This window comes from Callospermophilus lateralis, chromosome 10, assembly GCF_048772815.1.
Source record: "Callospermophilus lateralis isolate mCalLat2 chromosome 10, mCalLat2.hap1, whole genome shotgun sequence".
Classification (NCBI taxonomy): domain Eukaryota; kingdom Metazoa; phylum Chordata; class Mammalia; order Rodentia; family Sciuridae; genus Callospermophilus; species Callospermophilus lateralis.
Window position 1 is genome coordinate 129,513,514 of NC_135314.1, and position 24,093 is coordinate 129,537,606.

A 24,093-nucleotide genomic window follows, 5' to 3' on the forward strand; every position below is an offset into this window, starting at 1 on the left:
AAACACAGACATGGCCACGTCTCCAGACATACATGCACGTGCAGACATACTCACAGACACATGTATGCACCCATGTACATACTCCTGAGCACACATATGTGCTCCTGAGCATACACATAGGTCTGGGGTGCCCATGCTGCTATGGAATACCTGTTGCCCTTCAACACCCTTCAATGCTTCTCGTCTTCCTCAGGCCCCCCATCCTGGCAACAGAGGCCTCCTTGCCAACATGCTGAGTTTGAATGCTGTGAGGACACTTACTGAACTCAACCTGTTTGGCAGCCCTTTCCCTGTCTGCCTTCCCTGGAGCAGACATCGAGTTAAGTCTAAGTCACTGACTTTCTCAGACACAGGGGCTAGTACACACCTGCTGCTCTATAAGTGTATGGATTCCAGGACAGGTCTAGGGACATGGCTGCATCCCACAAACATCCGTGGAACTGAACTGCCTACTCTGGACCCCATAGGAAGCCACACCCAGAGTACAAGTATAATTGGAGATGGTGGGAAGGAATTCTGTATGCTCCTCAGGCCCCGTGATTCCAGGGATTGATTTGTCAGACAAGTCTGAGTGGACTTCTTCCACACCAGGCCAGAGATGTGCTCGGTACCCACTGGTGACCAACAGGGTATGGTACTTACTCTTAGGGAGCTTATAGTCAAAGAGAGAAATGGAGGAAAACCCCGCACATGTAAGCAGTGAGATGGATGCAGGCCTGTAGATGCACTGGAGTAGGGTCAGAAGAGGTGTCTCTGAGGAAGTGGTGTTCAGGCCGTGGTGGCCTAAAAGATCAAAAATCTGCAAAGCAATGATCGGGGGTAAATAGGCCAGATCATTGCAAAGATCTGGCAAAGAGAATGGGGGAATAGCCAGCATATAGGCCCTAAGGAAGGCCTAAGTGTGGCTTATCAGAGGGACAGTAAGAAGGCCAGTGTGTTGTGATGAGGAAGAGGCGGACAAAGGAAGCTGGGATATGCTTTTCCCCTGACTACATCCATCCAAGGAGACAGAAAATCTACATATCTGGCAATCAGATAGGACCAAGCTAAACCTCCTTCTTCTCAGCTGCCCACTAGGGTCACTCTACTGCCCTCTACTGCTCAGGGCCAGTAAAGGGTAGGTTGGGGAGTACCCGCCTCACTCCCATTCCTTCCTGACTTAAAGTCTCTGGTTTCTGACACAGGACACTCTGTAAGCTCATCAGGGTCACTGTAGAAAGCTTAGTATCCTTATTTTACAGATAAGAAAACTGAGGCCTGAGATGGGATCTAAGAGCAAGGGAAGGACAGAGCTGGGACTCATCTAATCTGTGTGTCTGGTGAGAGTACCCTTGCTCCTTGGGGTTGTCTATTTATTTATTTAGGTAGTAGGGATTGGAACCCAGGGGTGCTTAACCCCTGAGCCATATCACCAGCCCGTTTTATATTTTATAGAGAGACAGAGTCTTGCTAAATTGCTCAAAGCCTCACTAAATTGCTGAGGCTGGCTTTGAACTCCTAATTCTCCTACCTCAGCCTCCTGAGCTGCTGGGATTACAGGCATGTGCCACCATGCCTGGTCCAGGGCTGTCCTTTCTGAGTAAAATACTGGGCCGACCACATCATAATCATGCTGAGGGCTTCTTACAAATGCAGGTTCCTGGTTACCCCCACCACAGAATCAGACTCAGGCCTTGAAATTGGGATTTAAACCAGCTCCTCTATGGACTCAGGAAACCCTGTACCCTAGACCTGCTGTGGGCCTGGGACTGGCAGACTCATCCCATTTAGTGACCTGCTGAGTGACTCTTCTATGGCTTTGCTTCTTATCAGATAGATGGTGGTAAGGAGGACCAACACCACAAACGCATAAATTGGGGCAATGTTCTAGGTATCAGCTCAACTTGGAGTTAACTGGCCCATCATTTAAACATCAATTTGATATTTAAAGAGAATACTAAAATGTGGAATATATGCTAAACTTTTTGATTGTTCATGATAAAATGTGAGAAAACTGCCGCAGTCTGGCTGGGCACAAAGCCTTGTAGGTTCAAACAGCAACTCTTTATTCCCCGAACTCTCACAGGCACTCTACACACACTTCCCGGGAACATACTCCCTCCACCGGCTCCACGGCCAATTCCCCCCGGAACCCCTGAGAACTCAATGGGAACTCCAAAGTAGGGAGCGCCCGAGGCAGCAGGATCCGCCCTAATCCCAGAGCCGCCCTAATCCTGGAGCAGGGTCACCTTTCAACCATTCCCTCTAGCAAAATGCCAGCCATCATTCTGACTAAACTGTGGCTCTCAACAGAAAACAAAGGATTTTCTAATGTGGGATTAGCTACTTTGGTCCAGTCTTGGCCTCCATCTTTGCTGTAGGGTCAAGTCTTGAGGGCCTGAATGGCTTCCGGTTTCTTAGTCCTTCTCCCTGGATGCATTAGGATTAAGGGGTTCAGGCTTGCAGACAGATGGATTCTAATCCTGGTTCCTCACTTACTAATTCTGTGCCTCAGTTTCTCCATCTTTAAAATGGGCATAATGCTACACTGCTCCTGGGTTGTGATTAAGACTTCATGCACACTTGGTGTACACTAACTGCAGTTAATGGAAGCTGTCAATTAGTTTACTGCTCACAGCCTGGCTTCAGGATTGTTCTCCGCATTACAATTCAAGGTTCCATGTAGGAGGGAACTTATCTGGCCCACCCCAAAATGCTCTGGGGACAACCAGCAAAGCCCTGATGGCCCCAAGGAGCTGTGGCTGGTATCCTTGTGTCTTGCTCAAGGTCCCTGGGGTTAAGCTAGTGTCTCCAAACTCCCCTCAGCGGGGCAGTGGGTACAGGAATAAAAAGTTGCTGTAGCCCCTTGTGTCTTCACCAGAAGACTGAAATTTAAGAGGCTCAGTGACTTGCCAAACACCACAGAGCCGGACCAGATTCTGAATTATACTAGCCAATACAGTATCCATTAGCCATACCTACATTTAAATGAATTAAGATGAAACAAAATGAAAAATTCAATTCCTCAGCTATACTAGACACATTTCAAGTGTCCTATAATCACATGTGACCAGTGGCAACCATATTGGACAGTGCAAATAAATATTTACATTATCCCAGAGGGTTATTTTGATCTAGAGTCATGGTTCTCCGCTTTGGCTGTCCACTGGATTCGCCTGGAAAGGTTTTTAAAAACAGCAATGTCCTGAATCCCCCTGCAAAGGTTCTGAACAGCATCCAGGGCTGCAAACTACTGCTTTGAAGCTCCATCTGCTTATTTCCTGCAAGTCCTTAGCTTTGAGTTTATATATTTTTGCACTCAGCTCTCAGCCCATGTGCGCAGGGCTAAGGTAGGGAGGAGGCTTGAGTTTTGTGGAATTTCTTCTCATATCCCAGATGGGATGCCCTCACTCCCTCCCCTCTCCAGGGCATTGTGAAAGAGACCTGGCATCTCTGGCTGGACTCCTCAGAGGTACAGGAAGGAAAACATGGGCCAGACTCATAAGATGTGGTAGAAGGACTAGGCAACCTGAGGCTTCCCCATCTGACTTCAGTGGCTACTGACGAGCTCTGTGTTCACACAGTTCCTAAAAACTGGTCCAGGACTTGCAGGCAGCTCCAGTCAAGCCACCCACTCTTTACCATGTGGAAGGACAGGCCTAAGCTAGATGCTATCCAGAGAGACTCCCCAATGTCCCTATCAGCAAGGACTTTTATTTTATCAAAATGGCCACTGCTATTGGATGGAGGAGAGCTGAGTGAGACTGAAGGTTTATGGCCCCATTGGACCTCTCCTCACTCTGGGATGTTGTCTGCCTTTAGAGAAAGCCAACCACACCAATTTCATAGAATGTACCAATGAACTGCTGTGGACTCCCAGGGAGGGCACCATGCAGAGGTCACTTTCACAACAGCTGTACCTTAGGTCATACCCCACCTGTTGGGGAATCTGTTTTGGCTCATTTCAATCCTAGGATGGAACAATATGGCTCCTTGACACCAATCCTCAGGAATATTCCTATATTTGTGGCCTAACAAGCCAGCCTTACTCCAGACTGCACCAGTTTGCCCCTGTTCCTCACACTTCTATGTGAAGTGTGTAACCTACACACAAAGTGCTCTTCCTTTTCTATCTGTGCCCCACTCATGGTCCCAAGCTCATGGTCCTGAGAGCAGGACCTGATAAACCTAAACCCTGCCCTTTTCTCCAATTGAGAACCAGTCCTGCCCATCACAGACCCCATTACAATTCATGAGAAATATTGTAATTATTTGTCTATTTATTCAGCAAATATTTATTTATTTATTCACCCTCACTTTGTGTGGGTCTTGTGCTGTGTTGCAACACAGTCACATCAATCCCCTGGAGCTGACATTCACAGGTAGAAGACAACAACCAAACAAGTTCAGTGTCAGATGATGATAAGGAACTGGAGGAAAATAAAGCAGAGAAAGGGAAGGGGAGGGTTGACAGTTTAAGTACAGTGGTCAGGAAAGGCTATACCCAGAAGGTGATATTTGAACAAAGTCCTGCTGGATGTGATGGGTCAAACTGAGCAGACACTGGGCCAACAGCAGGGCAAAGTCATGAAAACAGAGCATGGCTGACACAATTCTTGTTCAAGGAATAGCAAGAAGACCAATATCACTGGAGCAGAGGGAGCTGGAGGATAGCAGCAGGAATAGAGACAGAGAGGTGTTGGCCAGGTCTTTGGAGCAGATAAGTATGAAATCATACCCTTCATATTCAATTACAACTCAACATCAAGCTGTGACATGAAAAATAGTTCACAGGATCTCCCTCCCTCACCATGGCGGATATATTATTGTAGTTATTGAGAACCCAGAGGCTGGGAGAGTTGTTGTCACTCCTATTAGCTCACCAAGCCTGGAGGTGGCAGGGCTTGAACTCATCCCCAGACCTGGCCAACCTTGGTTCAAGCACTGTGCTGCTCTCCTTAGAATTTCAAACCTAGATCATCATCAGATACTACGCAGACTGATAACACTCATGGGGCTTTCCAGGTGCCGGCTTGGCTGGGCTAAGTTTTAGGATAGGGAGTGATCTTCGTCTTTCCCACTTCTTTCTCGGTCCCACCTTATGATGGCTTTGGCCCTCGGGCAGAGGTATTGGAAGTGATGACAGGATGAGAGACTCTTGCAGGGGACCTGTCTGTGGGCTTTGTACCAGGACAGACACCTCCCTGCTAGTGATGGGGGGCTTGAAAATGAAGCTTCCCTTTCAGCCCTCCAATGTGGTGGTTCCCCCAAACATTATTTGCTACTCCAATATTGAGCTCTGCCACAGCATGGAAGGTCCAGTTAGCACTGGACTCCAATCTAATTGAGGTGGCATGGAGGCATAGGACCTGTTTAGTCAGGTTGGGTGTCCCCTGTTCCTCTTACCTGGTGGATTGGGATACAGAAGACAGTGGAATCTGGAAAGATCAGGAGTGAGTGAAATCTGCCAATGACTCTCATGTTGAGCAAAACTGACATTTGAAAACTATTTTACAAAGGAGCTCTTCTAAATTCAATTTTCTAAATTACAAGCTCCTGTGGACCAGGGGTGTTTCATAATTATAATTGACAAAAACAGCAACAAACAAAAACTCAAATGAAATAAACCCCAAACCAAAAATAAAAGATTTTTTTTTTTTTTTTTTTTTGTACTGGGGATTGAACTCAGGGGCCCTCAACCACTAAGCCACATCCCATGCCCTTTCTTGTATTTTATTGAGAGACAGGGTCTCACTGAGTTGCTTAGCATCTCGCTAAGTTGCTGAGGTTGGCTTTGAACCCATGATCCTCCTGCCTTGGCTTCCTGAGCCATTGGGATTACAGGTGCAAGCCATCATGCCCAGCCAGTAAAAGAACTTTTGAGTTTAATGGATAGATTTTCTGTATTATTCAATTTTTTTTTCTTAACTTCTCTCCACTAAATATTATACTGGCAGATAAGAGGTCAATAAAGATGAGATTGTTGGTGGGAAGACCTGAAAATTGTCCTTTGAACAGCGCTGAACTATTTCAGGTGTGTGTATGAACAACTGTATCTGATTTCTCCTGCCCCCCCTGGTACTGAGGATTGAACCCAGGGGCGCTCTACCACTGAGTTATATCAGCAGCCCTTTTTATTTTTTATTTTGGGACAGAGTCTCCCTAAGTTGCTCAGGAAGGCTCCAAACTTATAATTCTCCTGTCTTACAATCCTGAATTGTTGGGATCACTTATTTTAAGGATTGCACAGTATCTAAAATAAATTAGTCTGATTATTTCCGATGTAAAGGAACAAATTCTGTGCTGAACCACAGTTAAGTTGGGATTAAACATACACCTGTTTCTTATGTCTGTTCTCAGACTTTCCAGGTCTAAAACAGACAGGCTCCTCCACTAGCCAGATCTCCCAGGTGATACGTTTCCGAGTTAACTGAATGAACCTAGCTCTGGTTTGCAGATCCAGGGATATACAGTCTCGGGTCTCTAGATGCAGTAAAAAACCCGATGGCCTGACCAGACTCTAATCAATATTGGAATCTGGACAAACTGACCTACACAGGAGAGGTGATAGAAGGTTCTTGAATCTTGCAATCCAGCTGATGAGGTCAATTGCAGGCTGGGAAGCCAGGTAGAGGAAAGGTCTTAACACCAGCCTGGGACTTTGGACCGCAGAAACTGAGTACGGACGGCCTCTGGTGGCCGGGCCCCAGTATTGCCTCCTCCTTCTTTCAGACAATTTGATAGCTTCTCAATGCTGAAGGGTCCTGAGGACATGCTGCGTCACACTCCCTCGTATTACCAATGGGGAAACTGGCCCACGGAGCAGAGGCGTTTTTCCTGAGGTCACACAGCGAATCAGGCGAGAACTGAGAATCGAATCTAGGTCTCTCCACTCTACGGCCGTGATTCCGAGTGACTCGTGTTCTTTTTAAATGGACACTTGTCTTAAGCGCGTTCGGAGGAGCGAAGCACTTAGAATCTCCGAGAGGCGAAAAATGAGCTCTTCATACCATCTTGGGCGGGTGCTTTAAAGCAACATGACATAGTAGCTCACGTGTCCTCCTTCCGAGGTCCTTGAGGCCTTAGCTTTGGGTGGTAAAGCCTGGCTCCGGTGCGGGGCATCCCGGGAAATGTAGTTCCACTTTTCTCCAGACGCTAAGTGTGGGCCGTGTGGAACTTCATTTCCCACAAGGCTGCGCTCCCCATCACGTGGGCCGGGTTACGGGCCGGTAGGGGCAAAACCCTGGCATGAGCTTTTTAAATTCTCAGGAGGAATGAGTGACTGCGGACACAGGCCTTTGGCAGCGCGGTTTGGGGTTACCTGCCTTGGCGAAGCGGAGCGCAGAGACCATGGTGCCAATCACACAACTCTGCTTCCGGTCGGCGGGCAAAAAGCTGTCGCTGGTCTCCTTTAATTGAGGTGGGCGGGGCGCGACGACGCGATCCGTGTTGCCATTGGCGGCAGTTGGGGGCGCGGAAACTGAACTGGCGCAACTGCCGTCGCCACGAACTCGGGCTCCTCCAGCGCCTCTGGCGCAGCGATCCTAACCATGGCCGCACCCTGCTCAGTAAGTGCCTGCCGCGCCGCCTGTGCTTTAGTGTACCCTCTGGGATGGCAGACACCTGGCTGGCCCGAGCAGTGACTGCGAGAGGGCGGGGTGAGGCGCTGGGTTCCCGGGCGGTCCTCTCCGCCTCCTGTTACGGTTTGCGGCGGACGGGTCGGCGCTCTTTCTGAGAGCCCGCTGCGTGTCAGGCCCCGCGTCGGTCTATTCCGGCGAACAAACAAGCTCCTGTCTCCAGGGTTCGCATCTTAGGAAGGAAGACACGAGCGCGATGAGACTCAGGTGTGGCCTGGGACCAGAGTGGGCCTTTATAGTCTGTCTCCCCATCCCGAGCAATGGGTGGCTGGACTGGGTCTTGTGAAACATCTACTCTTTTCCGACAGGTGTGCACAGCAGGCCACTGGGATGCCTGGTATAGCCCAGGTCTGCTGTGTAACCTGGGCCCCGACACCCCTTTTGGATTCCGGGCTCTTCAAGAAGAGAGGAACCCTCCAAAGTTGGTCCTTTTGAGAATTTGCTTCCAGTGGACCTGGCTTTCTGCCTAGAGGGTAGTCTGTTGCCTCCCCGTGATCCCCCACCCTGAGGCGTCTGAGAATCTGGGCAGAGGGCCCAGGCTAGGACCCAGACCCCTTGACTTCTTAACCCGATGCTCACCCTGCCTCCCCATACAAACCCTTCTTGGGGAAGATGAAGCCAACATCTAGGGAACACAGAAGGAAGAGGGATTTGGGCATTTTAAAGGCACCCATGATCAGAGGTAGATCTGTACTTGTCTCTTCCCACTGAACCCAGAGTTGGACCCTGTCTTGCACTCGTTTTTTTCCCGAGACAGGTAAGGGCAAGAGGCAGAATGGAGCACTTGCTAATTGTTGGAGTCCCTCTCCCTGTTTTTTGAAAAGGGCGCTCAAGCAGGTGTGCTGGGGGTGGAGCTGGGCATTGGGCCATGGAGTCTTTGTTTTGGTTACAGCTTTGTGGGGTGACATCAGCTTTGCTCTGCCCTATGGACATCCTTTCCCAAGGAGAGTCTTTGCGAAATACTTCATTGTGGTTTCGGATTTTTTTTTAAATGTTTATTTATTTTTAGTTGTAGTTGGACACAATACCTTTATTTTATTTATTTTTATGTGGTGCTGAGAATCGAACCCAGGGCCTCACACATGCTAGGCAAGCGCTCTACCGCTGAGCCACAACTCCAGCCCCAATGGTTTCGGATATTTAATATGGAGGGATACATTTGGATGACTAGAGGGTAACACCTCAAGTGCTCAGATACATGCTGCTGTTGCATGGAGAGAGTCTCTTCCTAAGTAGTGTCCTGAATGCCCCAACTGTTTCTCTGATGTTGGGTAGAGTAGAGATTGTGATGATGACACCAGGAGTCTGTCCAGGGCTGACCTTTGTGTTCACTAACCAGTTCACAGGGAGATTGAGGGTACAGGATCTGACACCTGAGATGGAAAGTGCTTGAAAGGCCCATTTTTCCTCTTTGCCCTCACCATCCCCAATACTTGGGATTGAATCCAGGGCACTTTACCACCGAGCTATATCCCCAGCACTTTTTATTTTGAGACAGGGTCTCAAATAAAACTTGGCAACTAAGTTGCCAAGGCTGGCATAACTTTATTGAGATACTATTCCTATGCCTTAAAATTCACTTTAAAAAAAAAAAGAGAGAAACCTCATACTCAATAATAGTACTTCCCTTCCCCCTCTTTCGAGCTTCTGACAACCATAATCTACTTTCTGCTCAATAGATTTGACTATTCTGGACGTTTCATATAAGTGAAATCAGATAAAATGTTCCTTAAGTTTTCAAGGCTCATCTATGTAGCATGTGTCCTTTTTATGGCCGAATCATATTGTTATATGAATATACCATATTTGGTTACCCTGTTGTTGAAAACTTGGGTTTATTCACTCTTTGGATAGTATGAATAATGCTGCTGTGAACATTCACAAGCAAGCTTTTGTGTGAACATGTTTCCAGTTCTTTGAGGTATTTGCCCAGAATTGATGGGTCATTTGTTAACTCTGATTAATTGACAAGCTTTTTCCACAGTGACTATTTTGCTGTTGTTGTTAGTTCTTCTAAGATTTTTTTTGGGGGGGTTGGGGGAATGAATTGAGTTTCCATACAAATTTTAGGATTAGCTTGGGCCCTGAGATTTTGATAGGAATTATCAGGGCTGACCTTTGGGTTCACTAACCAGTTCACAGTACAGGCTCTGGTTCCTGAGATGGAAGGTGCTTGGAAGGCCCATTTTTCCTCTTTGCCCTCCTCACCCCAATACTGGAGATTGAACCCAGGTTCACTTTACCACTGAGCACTTTTTATTTTTTAATTTGGGACAGGGTTTCACTAAGTTGCCAAGGCTGGCCTCAAACTTGTAATCATCCTGTCTCGGTCCCTACCTAGTGAGGATGATAGGCATGTGCCACTGTGTCTGGCTCCTTGGGCTATTTTGGACATTTTATATAAGTGAAATCAGATAAACTGTGGCCTTTGGTGTCTGACTTCTTTCTGGTATTTTGACAGGAATTATGTTGAATCTGTAGAATGATTTGGGATGTATTATATCTTAACAATATTGTATTCCAATTCACAACATGGGACATCTTTCCTTTTTTTTTAGTTTCTCTTTAATTTTTTTCAATGATATTAGTTTTACTGTATGTGTCTTATATTTATTTTGTTAAATTATTCCTAAATATTTTTTGTTTACTATAAGTGGAGCTGTTTCTTTTATAGATTGCTAATTGCTACTATACAGTAATAATTTTTTGTGTGCATGTATGTATATGTGTTGATTTTGTATCCTGCTTTCTTATTAAATAAGAAATAACTAAATAACTCACTTATTAGTTCTACTAGCTTGTAGTGGATTCCCTAGAATTTCCTGTATATAAGATCACACCTTGAGCTTTCTTTTTGGTGTGTATGTGTGGTGTGTGTGTGTGTGTGTGTGTATGTGGTGCTGGGGATTGAACCCAGGGCCTTGTGCACGCAAGGCAAGCACTCCACCAGCTGAGCTGTGTCCCCAGCCCCACACCTTGAGCTTTTTAACCCTTTCTGCCCATTATAATAAAAGTCTTGGCTCTGGGGCAGCTTCTTCACTTATTTAATGTGACTCTTTTGTAGGAGGACCCCTCACTGGAGAGGCATTTTAAGGGCCACCGAGATGCAGTTACCTGTGTGGACTTCAGCGTCAACATGAAGCAGCTGGGTAACAGAAGGCATCTTGTCCCAGGCACTAGGTTATGAGTTGAGAACCCTTGAGTTTCTACCTGAGAGGTGTGGTGTAGGGGCAGCAGAGCACAACAGTGACGTGGGTACTTTGTCTGGATCCTCTTCTTGTTTTCACTTACCAACCATCTGGGCACTGGGCTTCATAAATTCCATTTTACATGCAAAGAGCATGACACTTAGAGAGGTTAGGGCCTTTGCCGTAGTATACAGTCTTTGAAGATAAGACAAGAGTCTGGGCTATTCCCTGCACATTCCAGTCACCTCTTAGTGGGCTCTAAGTTGTGAGCCCATTTCCTTCAGTCTTAGATTCTGTTGTTCACAGTATTATGATACCCCTGGGGTTTTGTTTGTTCATTTGTTTGTTTTTGGTGCTACAGGGGTGTCTTACCACTGAGCTACATCCCCAGCCTTTTAATTTTTTATTTTGAGATCAGGTCTCACTAAGTTGGCCTCAAACTTGGGATCCTCCTGCCTCAGCCTGCTGAGTTACTGGGATGACAGGCCTGTGCTGTTGTTCCTAATGGTACACCTTCTTGTTACAGAGGCCTACCAGTGAAAAGATGTTGAGCAGAGCCTGGGAACCCCCACCCCCACCCCCCATTCCCTTTTGCTGTGGCTGGGTGCCTCCTTTCCGTAGTCACATGGGATTCATACAGTTTCCTGATTGTGGCTTTCTTGTTCCCATGGAGTAGGTTCACCCCTTCTTTTTGTCAAGATCTCTTGCCAGAATCTGTTGGCTTCATGGTTTGCTGTAGGCAAAGGGAACCGAAGTCATTTTTGGTCTATTCTGGGGACTTCTTTTAGGTTTTTCTATTGAGTTGGGTCTTCTCAATGGTAAATGGGTTGGGCTGGCTCCTTAGTACTAGGAAGACTTGGTCTTTGTGCCTTCAGGGTGTGTCATTAGGTAGACTAAGGGCCCCATGGAGATGAATTTTCCCAGAGCCCTGGATTGTAGCTCATGGCTGGCATATTGAAGGGCCTCTGTTGGACTGATTTCTATGTAGGACTGTTACTTGGAGAGTTGCCAGGCATTAGACTCTTTCCAAATTTCAAGTCAGCATCACTGGCAGTATGGGCTGTCACTGTGGGGACCCTTTTCATTGCCCTGTTTGTGAATGCTAGGAATGTGGAGCTAGACCCGATTTCCCCACTGCTTCCCCAGTATCCTAGTGAAGTCTTGTGGACCACTCAAGCCAAGAGTCATAGCATCACCCACTCTCTTCAGCCAGTGGCTCCATGGACTCGTGCCTCATGATCTGGCACATGAAGCCCCAGTCACGCGCTTACCGCTTCACGGGCCATAAGGATGCCATCACCTGTGTGAACTTCTCCCCCTCCGGACATCTGCTTGCCTCAGGATCCCGTGACAAGACTGTTCGCATCTGGGTGCCCAATGTGTGAGTTATATATCTGAGGGGTTTGACAGAGGCTGGGACCCTGAGCCAGGGCTGTCCCCACCAAGGTCTCTATTTTGACTCTGGGTTGCTTACAGTGGGACATTTGTCCTACCACAGAGGAGGAGTATCATCAGAGGCTGGGCTTTAGTTGGGCCTCTCTCCTCAGGTTTGGAGAGGGGTTCTGGGGTGCCACTAGCCATCCTCAAAAGGTCTGCTACCTGACATTGCTTGCATGTGGGTGGAAATGGGAGGGCAGTGCTCTGCTCCTGTGTTGGAGGCTCTGGAGGGACTGGGGTACTCAGGATTGGACTGATTTGGGGAGGGTTACTTGAAGGGTAGGAGAGCTTTGATGTGCTTCTGGGCCCTCATGTCACTTATAGGTTTCCTGATTTGTTTTCTATCTTCTTAGTAAAGGTGAGTCCACTATGTTTCGCGCACATTCAGCCACGGTGAGAAGTGTCCACTTCTGCAGTGATGGCCAGTCCCTTGTGACAGCCTCTGATGACAAGACAGTCAAGGTGTGGTCAACTCATCGCCAGAGATTCCTGTTCTCCCTGAACCAGCACATCAATTGGGTCCGCTGTGCCAAGTGAGCATTGTCTTGTCTGGAGCTCTTGGAGGAACCCAGGGGTTGATGAGGGATACAGTGAGGCTGTTAGGTATCATCTTATAACCTTGGGCAAGTTACTTAGCCACCCACCAATCTTCCTGTGCTTTGGTTTCTTTATTTGTAAAATGGCAACAGTAGTATTTCCTACATTGTATTTGTTGAGAAGTTTCACTGAGTTGATGACACATAAATTAGTCAACTGGCAGCCATGATGAAGATCTGACATTGGTGCCGACATAGCACTAGCTGAGCCAGTAGGGACCACTTCTTAACAATAGCAATGTCAGTAATAAGACATTGTCAGAACTACGACTGTATAAATTTTCCTTGTTTCTCGGGATGGTTCTCTCGGCTAGATGGTATCATTTGCATTTTGCAGATGAGACTCAGAACAGCACAGTGTCTTGCCCCAGGGTACATAGTAGGTAAGTGGAAGAGCTAGGGATTGAACCTAAGTCTCTCTGCATAAGTCTTGCCTACTTTCTGCTGGAGTTTTCTCTTCCTCAGAGAATTTTTTTTTTCCCCCAGAGCTGCTAGAGGGGGTTTCAGGGTTCTAGGGGGATTGGCTTGTAGGCTGGCCCTCTCTTTGGTATGGGAGGCTATGCTATGCACATGGGGAGCCAGGTGACCTGAAGGACTTTTCATGGTCCAAGAATTACAGACCCAGATATGCATATTCCTAATTATTTGATTCCTTTTGTTTTATTGTTTTTTGGTACCAGTGATAAAACCCAGGAATGCTTAATCACTAAACCACATCTCTAGCCTGTTTTATTTTTTATTTTAACACAAGGTCTCACTAAGTTGCTGAGGCTGGCTTTGAATTTACTCTCCTCCTACTTCAGCCTCCCAAGCTGCTGGGATTACAGGCATGTGCCACTGCTCCTAGCTATTTAATTCCTTTCAACAGAGTTCTCCCCCTCCCCTCCCCCTCCCCCCTCCCCTCCCGCTCCCCCTCCCCTCCCCTCCCCTCCCCTCCCCTCCCCTCCCCTCCCCTCCCCCTCCCCCTCCCCTCCCCTCCCCCTCCCCTCCCCTCCCCCTCCCCTCCCCTCCCCCTCCCTCCTCCCTCCCTCCTCCCTCCCCCTCCCCCTCCCCCTCCCCCTCCCCCTCTCCCTCTCCCTCGCTGTCTCTCTCTCTCTTTTTTTTTCTTCTTCTCTCTTTGCTCCAGAGAAGAGGGTTGAGGGAGCCAGGGGACATTAGGAAAACATTGCAGTCAGAGATTGGGAACTGATGAGCTGTCTCTTCTGAGAATCCATGCAAGTTCTTGTTCCCTAGGGCAGCGCTCATTCCTTTGTCCTGGGAGGTGCCTGATTGCTCTTAAGGTCTTATGGTCAAAGTCCTAAGAATAGGAGGGACCAGGCCAGCAAAGTGGCATGTCAGGCCCTTAGCAGGCCTTTGGTGGTTAGGTCCCCATGACCTCCATGCTGTTGTGTTGGCAGGTTGTGTTTTGCTGACCCGGATAACCTGGGAGCAAGATAGTTACACCTGATGTGGGGTTCCTCACCCCTTCGTGCTAATAAGCCAGGAGTCAGCACTGGGTATGTGTTGCCACATGCCATGTACCTGTTGGTCCCCCTGTTCCCTTACTACTCCATGTGCGGATTGAACCCAGGGCCTCATGCATGGCAAGTACTCTACCACTGAGCTACATCCATCCCTTGGCCCTCTTTACTGGGGGGTTTTGTGCATTGTGTTACTCTATGCTTACTGTGGGATAGGTACTGCTCTACTCCACCTCAAAGAGAGGTAAGCACTTACCCAGGGTCACTTGGAGTTGCAGCAAGATGTGTACCCCTAGATAGTTCCTGGGTCAGGTAGTATGCATTCAGGGAAAGGTAGCTGTGGAAAATGGTGTGTGATTCCCATGCAGTCTTTTAATCAGTGCTGTGACTTCTTCCCTGTTCGGCTCAGATTCTCCCCTGATGGGAGACTCATCGTGTCTGCAAGTGATGACAAGACTGTCAAGCTGTGGGACAAGACCAGCCGGGAGTGTGTTTACTCATACTGTGAGCATGGCAGGTAAGTCCTAATGCTATCTTTTATCTGCAAGTGCTCTAGTACAGAGTGCCGACCTGGGCATGCCAGGGGTCTTTAGGGGCTGGAGCCATGGGGGTGGCAGCTACACCTCTTCTGCTTCTTGGCTGGTGCCTTTTGTACAAGCTCTGTATCTTTTCCTATGTGAACGGAAAGTATCCCACAAACAACAGAAATGTTTAACCTCAAGCTATGTAATTATTTAAGCCTCCCTCTTTTCCCTTTACTTTCTAGTTCTCAAAATTATAACATGTCTGTCTCTGAGCAGTTGAACTCACTGCCCCAAACTTCATTTTCAAGATTCCATGAATATTACCTGTGATGATGGATTTATGAATGAAAGCCTTGTCAGATTTTTATAGCAGGTGATAACTGTTTATACTGTGCCACATCATGAAAAGAGGAAGGAGCCTGCATTTGAGTAGGGACTCAGTTGTTCCAGGTTCCTAAATGGACCCGAACTTCTGCCCACTTTGGTTATGCTGGGGACCACAAGGAAGGGCTTCTCCTGAGAGCCTGTGTATTGAAAGCCCTTGGTACGTCTCCTAGAGATACATAGCCAGCACTTCAGCTGGCAGGACTTACTTGGGAGCCAGCCCAGGCAAGGGTACTAGTTTCAGCTCTGGAACTCCAGAGCAGCCTTGCTGACCTGTGGGTTTAAAGACAGCCTTTTCTGCTTGTACTTGAAAATTGATCTTGGTAAGTCCACCTTAGTTCACTGCTAGTGACTATTCTCACTTTATTCTTGCTCTCCCTTGGTCATCGGTTTAAAAAGGGGGAAAAAAAAAAGTATTCTGGGTTGAGGAAACAGTGTGAGCACATGCACAGGGCTAGGAAAGCGATAATGATTTTGGTTCCATCCTGAGCCAGGGCAGACCTCCTTCAGTTCCCGATGGCCTCTGTTTTCTAGCTTTGTCACCTATGTGGACTTCCACCCTAGTGGTACATGCATTGCTGCCGCTGGCATGGACAACACAGTGAAGGTATGGGATGTGCGGACTCACCGACTGTTACAGCATTATCAGTGTGAGTATTGAACAGCCTTGTGGGCCTATAAACAGCCATGGTGGGACTGTGCTGGTTCTAGATATTTGGTTTGTTGCTGTAGACATTTGGTTTGATGCTCCTGAGGACATCCCTGAGGAGGAGTCTTTGGTCTGTTGGATAACCAGGGATGAGCAGTCTGTGGTGTGCCTGTCCTGCTTGGAATGTTGACTAGAAAAAGGAACCTGGTACCATTGGACTTCCAAAAAGCCCTTTGGTGCCCAGCTATAAGGTGGTAGAGTCTCACGCACACTGTAGCTGGGATCTTTGGCTAGAACTCCTACTCTTTAAGGCCACTTCTGGGGCCATCCATTGCTCTTATTTCTCCCCATAATGGAGATTGTCCTTTAGGGCCATGGGAAAGACTGACCATACAGGTCAGGATTGGTGGGACCTTGGCCACCTCTGGCTTCAAGGTATCATCCTCGTGTAAAGCTGTATAGAGGGTTGACTTAGCAGCCAGGCTCAGGAGTCAGGCCCAGGGCTGTGCACCCTGATTTAATGTAGCCTTTGAAAGGCGGGGCAGCAGGAGTTTGACACAGGTATGGGCTTTGAGATTCAGAGCTCTCCCTAATATTCCCATAATCACTTCTAGCTGCTCTCAGATATTTGAGGACAGCACTTTCTTAGGATAACCCTGGTGACCAGACCTCCCAAGAATGGGGAGAAGTTTCTGGCCTGGGAACAGCACAGGGTGGAGGATGACTCTTTGACCAACTTTGGCACTCCTGGTTGTGACACTGGGTATTCATTTAGCTCCTTGGAGCTCATGGGACAATGATAGGGCCTCTCTTTGAGGTGGTGTTGGAGGGTTTATGAGTTGGTTCATGTCAAGAAGTAAGAGAATAGCTGGCACAAAGTGGGAATAAGGTACAGTGTTAATGATGCTGCTGCTCTTGCTGAGTCTCCTTCTTGAGTTCTTTTTTTAAAAAAATCTTTTATTGATTTTATTTTTTTTTAATACACAATAGCAGTGGAAAGCATTATAATTCTTATTACACATATAGGGCACAATTTTTCATATTTCTGTATATAAAGTATGTTGATACCAATTTATGCCTTTATATATGTACTTTTTTTGTATTACAATTCTTAATACACACATATACCACAATTTTTCATATCTCTGTTTGTATATAAAGTATGTTGTCACCCAATTCAAACTTCATACATGTACTTTGTATAATGATGTCTATCACATTCCACCATCCTTGATAATCCCCTGCCCCCTCCCTTCCTTCCCATCCCTCTTCCCTATCTAGAATTCATCTATTCCTCCCATGCTCTCCCTCCCTACCCCACTATGAGTCAACCTCCTTATATCAGAGAAAACATTTGGCATTTGGTTTTTGGGGATTGGCTAACTTCATCTTCTAACATCTTCTCCAACGCCATCCATTTACCTGCAAATGCCATGATTTTGTTTTTTCTTAATGCTGAGTAAAATTCCACTGTGTATATATGCACTTTTTTTTTTTATCCATTCATCCACTGAAGGACATCTAGTTTGGCTCCACAGTTTAGTTATTGTGAATTGTGCTGCTATAAACATTGATGTGGCTGTGTCCCTGTAGTATGCTGTTTTTAAGTCTTTTGAGTATAGTCTGAGGCTTCCTGAGGTCTCCTGGTAAGGCCAACTTTGGTCAGGACCTGCAATAATATACATCACCACTGGATGGCAGGGCCCAGCCACATAAACCAGGTTTTTTTAAAAAAAAATATGTACCCAAACTTGTATATCATTTTCTTGTTACCCATTCCTTAAACAATACAATATAAAAACTATTTACATAGTGTTTAAATTGTATTAGATATTATAAATAATAAAAAAACAAAACAAAACACACACAGTCCTGGCATCTGTCATTGATGCTCTTCTAGAACAGAACAGTAGTGGGGTCTACTATCCACTTGGAGACTACCACCACTCGGAGAGTTATGGTCCTTTCCCTTCTTCAGGCTTAGAGGCCCTTCTTCTGTTCTGGGTCAGGCCTGAGTTAAGGGTTGGGTTGGGGTGTTGGACACATTTGTGCATCTACTGGTGAAGGTAGGCAGGTCAGAACAGGGAGGGCTTGGGCAAGGAGAGATGGGACAGGAAATTGACAAGACAGTGCAGTTTTCATGAGTGAAGCTTATTTTCCTTCTTGTAAAGGGAATGATAATAGATTCTTATGCAGTGAAGATCTGATGGGAGAATCCACATGAGGATTATAATTTATATATTATAATTATAATATATATATATTATAATTATAATATAGGGATGGGTGTGTTTTGTACCACATGAGTCCTGACGTTGGGAGGAGAGGGTCTTCAGGCCTATCCCTGATGATTCAGGAACTTAGGCCCAGTGTTCATGGAGTACAGCAGCAAGTACCCCTTAGAAAGAGCCTTGAATGCCGTCTTTGGCCCGAGTCCCAAAGATGAGTCCTGACTGGTAATAGTGGGAAAATGGGCCTGTCACTTGAGGAGCAAAGGGATGAGGGACATCTGAGAAAATAACTGTGTTGATAATATATGGATGGAGTATTGCTGTCTCATGGTGACTGGTGGGTGGGCTATCAGAGCTTAATGTTAAAGTGAGCTATGACATCCGAGTGGGGAGGGGTCAGACCCAGGGAACGGCTTGTGGGATTTGGGATGAGAGAACAGCTGATGCCACATCCTGGGGCTCCATAATTGAAAGGCCCTGGAAGAAAAATGGCCACAAAACAGCTGGAGTGAGAGTTATGAAGTCCATCTCCCAGTACTAGAGTGCTGGAGAAATTGAAGCCAGGGGAAGAAAGAGAGCAGTGCAGAGCAGGTGAGGGGGATGGGTGGGTCCTAGGAAGAGGGCCTTGAGTTCTGGGGGAACAGGCTAGGCAGTGGACAAGAGTGAAGCTTAGTGATATGACAGTAGGGCTGGGGAAGTGGATGCACTCAGGTGAGTACCAGAACTAAGTCCTGAGTTATTTTAGTTATGCCCAAAAGACCAGACAAGAACAATGTAGAGGAGGAAAAGTTCATTTTGACTCATGGTATCAGAGGTTCAGTCCATGGTTGGCCTACTCCATAGCTCTGGGGCTGGAGTGAGGCAGAGCATCATAGTAAAAGGGCATGGCGTAGGAAAGCAGCTCAGACATAACAGCCAGGAAGCACAGAGAGCTCCACTTACCAGGGATAAAATGTGAACCCCAAGGCACACCTCCAACCTATCTGCCTACAGTTACCATCCAGTTAATCCATATCCACGGATTAACCTATGGATTAGGACATAACTCATAATCTAATCATTTCACCTCTGAAAATTCTTGCAGTGTCCCACACTAAACCTTAACATGAGTGCACCTATGTATATGTCCTAGTGAACAGGCTCCACTGGGAACTTCCAGTCTGCTTTTGCTGCTGTCCTTTCCTCTTGAGATGGAGCTCCTTATTGAGCCTGCAAAGACTTGGCACATCCTGTAAGCACAGTAGGTTCCCCCTGAGCTCCCCATCCAATGCTGTGTCACCTGGCAGGTGTTCACAGGAGAGCAGACTCATCCCCTAGCCTCAAGGCTCACCTTCAGGTGCTCAGTAAGCTGAATGAATCTGAGCACATTGGGTAGGGGAATATACTTCTCACTATTCTTGCTGATGGAGGAACCAGGACAGGTCTGCTCAGATCTAGGGTCTCCCCAGAGGGTTCTGTGGGTATAACCCACCATGTGGGAAGCTCCCACCCCCACATGCAGTGGGATCTCTTTGGAGACTGATTCCACAAGAAAGGCTCTCAGCATTATGGTGGAAGATGCCTGATCTCTTTTCTGTCTCTGGTTTCTAGGAAACCCAGGGGAAAGGTTTTAAGGATGCAGTGATATCCAGTGTCTCTCTCCCCTGTTGATTCTGGATGGATATCAGGCACTTCCTAAGTGGCTTTCTGGTATGTGAGTCCAGTAGACTCTTCTGAGAGAATTGGTTAATGATATTGCAGTGTGTGTCTGGCCACCCCCCAGTCATGCTTTGTGAGGGCACTCCCTGTCTTGGGTTGGGTTGTTGGAGTTGAAACCTGCTTGGGGCTTTGGACTATAGATAGCTGGCACCATTTATCTCAGGCTAGCCAACTCTCCTCTCAGGCAAGGAGTTACTTGGCTCTGGCCTATCACTGTGGGGAGCATTTCTGATTTCCCAATTCAGTTAAGGAGACTAGCTGGTAGAGTCCTAAGAGTGCCAGTCCCCATGGAGGTGGGTTAGGATCCATATGCTCTGAACCCACGTTAAGACTGTTCAAACATATGAGCAGCAACCCCCGTCCCAGAATCCAAATGTGCTTTGTGAGTTTATAGGCATGTGCTGATCCATTATCTAGTGATATCTAGTGACAGGCCTGGGTGGCCAGCAAGGCAGGACAATGTCCCACTTTGATGATGGCCATGCAGCTAGGAGGCTGTGAATCTGGGTCTTCAGCTCAGGGTCTCCGAGTCTGGCATTCTGCCACCATTCCCACGCTGGGTTCCTTAAACTGTGTGATGACTCTAGTGTTTTATCCAAGATCCCAAGGAGAGGCAGTTCCCTTGGCTGCCTCACAGCAGGTTTGACCTGGCCTTTTCCAGAAGCTCTAGTTGGAGCTCTGAATCCCAGGTGTTTTGGGCCACTGGTCCCTAGTATACCCCTGCACTCCCACCCTACCTGAGGCATGGTCATGGAGGAATTTTTTTTTTTTTTTTTAATGTAGTACTAAGGATCGAACCTCACATATGCTCTATACCCCCAGCCCCATCATGGAGGATTTTGAAGTGGCTGTACCCTTTACTTGTTATTTTGAGACTAAAACCATTGATTGGCAGCAGTGTGTTTATCCTTCCTGATCTGGCCAACTTACCTGTGTCTTTCCTTCTATCCTGAAGTGGGCATTTACATAATGTTTGCAAAAAAGAATGTTTTGGGTGTCCTTTGCTGCTAGTATTAAGGCACTTACAGGTATGAAACAAACACCCCTTGGAAACCCAGAGCCACTGTGTCACAGGTGATACCTGTGATACATCACGAGGATCCTCATGGGCACATGAAGTGAGCTATCCCTGTGTGACAAGATGTGGGGATGCAGCTTGACCCAGGCATGACCTGCCCAAAAAAGGTCCCTCCTACTTTCTGGGTTCCTTGGCCAGTTAGTATCCCTTTAGACCCATGTTTGCTGAAGTCCTCTACACATAGCAGTATGAGCAGAGTGGATTGTGGGTACTCAGGTCTCTCCTTAAGTTCCCTATTGCTTACAAGCTGTGACCAGTTCCTAATGTGTGGGTCTGGGGGCTGTGGTGATATCATTCCACACTTCCTGGGCTCCTGGTGACCTGTGTGAACTCTGTTGGTGTATCTCTGATCCTGAGTTGGAATTCCCTTTTTGAAGTGGAGGTTGAGGGATAATAGCAGTCTGTGTCCTGATATCTACCATGGAGCCAGGAAAAAGGCCTGCAGATTTGGACTTGATGAAAAGTGGATTGTTTCTGGACAGTCACTACTCAGGGCATCATGATGGAAGGTTCACCCCCTTGTGGAGCAGTTGGGCCCTTGTGTGGCATCCAGGGATGGCTCTTAAGATGAGGCCTTCTAGTTGGTCCCTCCTCTCCACCACCACTTTAGAGGCAGAGAAGTGTTAGAGTGGAGGTGGTACAGCCAGTGAATGAGGCAGGAGAGCAGGTGGAGGAGAGTGTGAGTCCTGTGTCTGGGGCATTTCCCCAAGCTTGCCATGCCAGTCTGAGCCCTCTTCAGAAGTAACTGACTCCAGGTGTTTGGTGCTCTTGGCATTTATAGTGGAGTGGGGCTTCTGTTGCCCGTCCTTGGAGGGAGGTTTTCTCCCTTAGGTGGCCTCGCCAGATGAGAGGGTATAGTGTGGTGTCCACACACTGACTCTGTTTGCCCTTGTGGTGCTGGGGAAATCTAAGGATCCTTGAGCCACCTTCCCTGCTCCACCCTCCTGCCACTGGCTGCTCCTCTGCTACCTTTGTCTTAGGTGGGGGCTTCGGGTGGCCTTCATCCTAATGTAGGCAGTGGGGTCTCTGCATTCTGTCTCTGGACTGCAGAGACTCTCAGCTCCTCTCTAGACTGCCTCCTAGAGTTCCTGGCACTTGGAGGGTGTTGTTCAGATATAAATATCATGTTACGTAAATCCTTGGCTGTCTCCCCTTAGTGTACTTGGGAACATGTCTTCACACTCCCCAGTACATCAGCACATCAGCTGGGCTGGCATCTGAGGGGCTTCTTGTGCCCCTCTGTTGAGGGCTGTTTGATGGTGGGTATGTTACTGGTCCAGTGTGTTCTGAAGTCTCTCTGTTGAGATGAGGGCTTGGTTTGCAAACTTGCCTTTATGTTTGTGACAGTGCTGACTCTGCAAGATCATGATTACCTTAGCCCACTAGTTCGCCTCACTAGACCATGATAGTGGGTGCAAAGTCACTGGGGGCTTTCTTGGCAGCAACTCTTAAGAGGCTGTGATGAGCAGGTCCGTGCACTGGCTGTGGACTTGTTCCACCCAGAACATGCCCTCAGCTTTGAGGAAAGGCTATGTGACCTACTGAGGCTTCTGGACACCCAGCTCATCAGCCACTTTTTGATTTCCACTTGGTGCTAGGCACTAAGCTGGTAATAGGGACTCAACTCTGCTCCTGCCTGAGGGCAGTCAGGGGACACGGAGGGCAAGAGTTTTCTATGCCCATGGAAACAAGGGGAAAAAAGCTTCATGGCTGGGAGAACCAACAGCTGGTCCAACTGGATCTTGGAGAGTAAGGAACAAAGGAACAGATGGTGGGCTTGGGCTAGGATGGTGGGGAAGAGAGTCGTGGATGGGGTTGAGCTGGCAAGTGGGTAATGTGGCAGAACTTGGAGTTTTAAGGGACATGGTGCAGAGAGAAGAGAGACATCCATGCTGGCACTGAGGTCTGAGGGCTCGCTCTGTGGACTTAACCTGGTAGCATCCCTGGACTGCAGAAACCCTCAGCACATGTGAGTGCTGACATGTAGATGGAGAAACTGAGACTCAGTGCAGTCAAGGTGCTTTTTCATGGTCACAGGGTGGGCCAGTAGGGAGGCTAGGATGGGAGCCCAGTACCAACTGGCTCCTGAAAGTGTCTTAGCCTTGTGATTGCCTGTCCCCATACCCCACTCCCACAGAATATTGGCATTGTATTGGCATTTTGAGGGTTTAGTTTTCCATTTGGTTTTCTTAAAGTAACAATATAAAACAGATTAAACGCTATGTTTGTGTGTTCTCTTCTTCCCCAGCTTGACTGCTGGGTGTCATGAGAGAGGGCGAAGGAATCACTTGATTCCTCTGGTTTGCCACATCCATTTCCTCTTTCTTGGTTCTCCTACTGTCCACCCTTGACTCTGGATGAGACTTCTCCTGGCCTTTGATTGTGCCACTCTCCTGGGAGATTAATGTGGGATGATCCACAACCCTTCTGAGTAATGGCTATCCTGGCCTATCAGACCTGTGCCAAGCCAAGGTTGGCCCTGATTGCCTGTCTCAGGCTTCAGCTTTGCTCTCTCAGCCTCCCAGCCAGAGCCTGACTGATGTCCTTCCCCCAGTACACAGTGCAGCGGTGAATGCCCTCTCTTTCCACCCATCGGGAAACTACCTGATCACAGCCTCCAGTGACTCAACCCTGAAGATCCTGGACCTGATGGAGGGCCGGCTGCTCTACACACTCCATGGGCATCAGGTGAGAGGCATCATCCTGGTACTGAGTAGCATGGAGTGGGGCAGAGGTGCAGCCTTGATGCCAGTGCAGGTCAGAGTTCAGGGTTGGAACCCACTGTGGTCCCTTCAGAACCTGTGCAATAAGTAAGATGTATATATGAGATAGAGTAAGATGCATATATGAGATAGCCACCTTTATGACCACCAGGGAAATGGTGGCCTTTCCCATAGCCACCTTTATGACCACCTTTCTGGGCTGATCGCTGGAGTTGGGCCTGGTGTCGCTGAGAAGGGAGTAAAGGAGGCAGATTGGGTGGGGTGTGGGAAGGGCATCATCTGGGCATGGTTTGCAAACTCCCCCCAGGATAGGTGGCTAAATGGAATCTGTCCCCTAATGACCTCAGATATCCCTTGGTCTAGTGGTTGAATAGAGCTCTGGAACCCATGCCCTGTGTCACCATCAGAGTTCCAAGGATTCTGGGGTGGGCTGACATCCAGGCTTCAGAGACAGACAGTGATGTGTGTTGCAGAGATTGAGGCACAGACCTGGGAATTTTTGAAATTCA

General features: G+C 47.7%; 1 protein-coding gene across 2 annotated transcripts in view; it reads left to right on the forward strand.

Annotated features, from left to right (window-relative positions):
- The first annotated feature begins 7,202 nt into the window (after positions 1–7,202).
- Poc1a (POC1 centriolar protein A) overlaps positions 7,203–24,093 on the forward strand; it is a 70,559-nt gene continuing 53,668 nt past the window's right edge. For both annotated transcript variants that reach the window (XM_076867733.1, XM_076867735.1), the window contains exons 1-7: positions 7,203–7,547; positions 10,681–10,765; positions 12,014–12,185; positions 12,595–12,774; positions 14,707–14,814; positions 15,740–15,855; positions 23,416–23,549. In XM_076867733.1, coding sequence (XP_076723848.1) covers positions 7,530–7,547; positions 10,681–10,765; positions 12,014–12,185; positions 12,595–12,774; positions 14,707–14,814; positions 15,740–15,855; positions 23,416–23,549 — 813 coding nt within the window. In that variant the 5' untranslated portion in view covers positions 7,203–7,529. The remainder of the gene's footprint in view (positions 7,548–10,680; positions 10,766–12,013; positions 12,186–12,594; positions 12,775–14,706; positions 14,815–15,739; positions 15,856–23,415; positions 23,550–24,093) is intronic.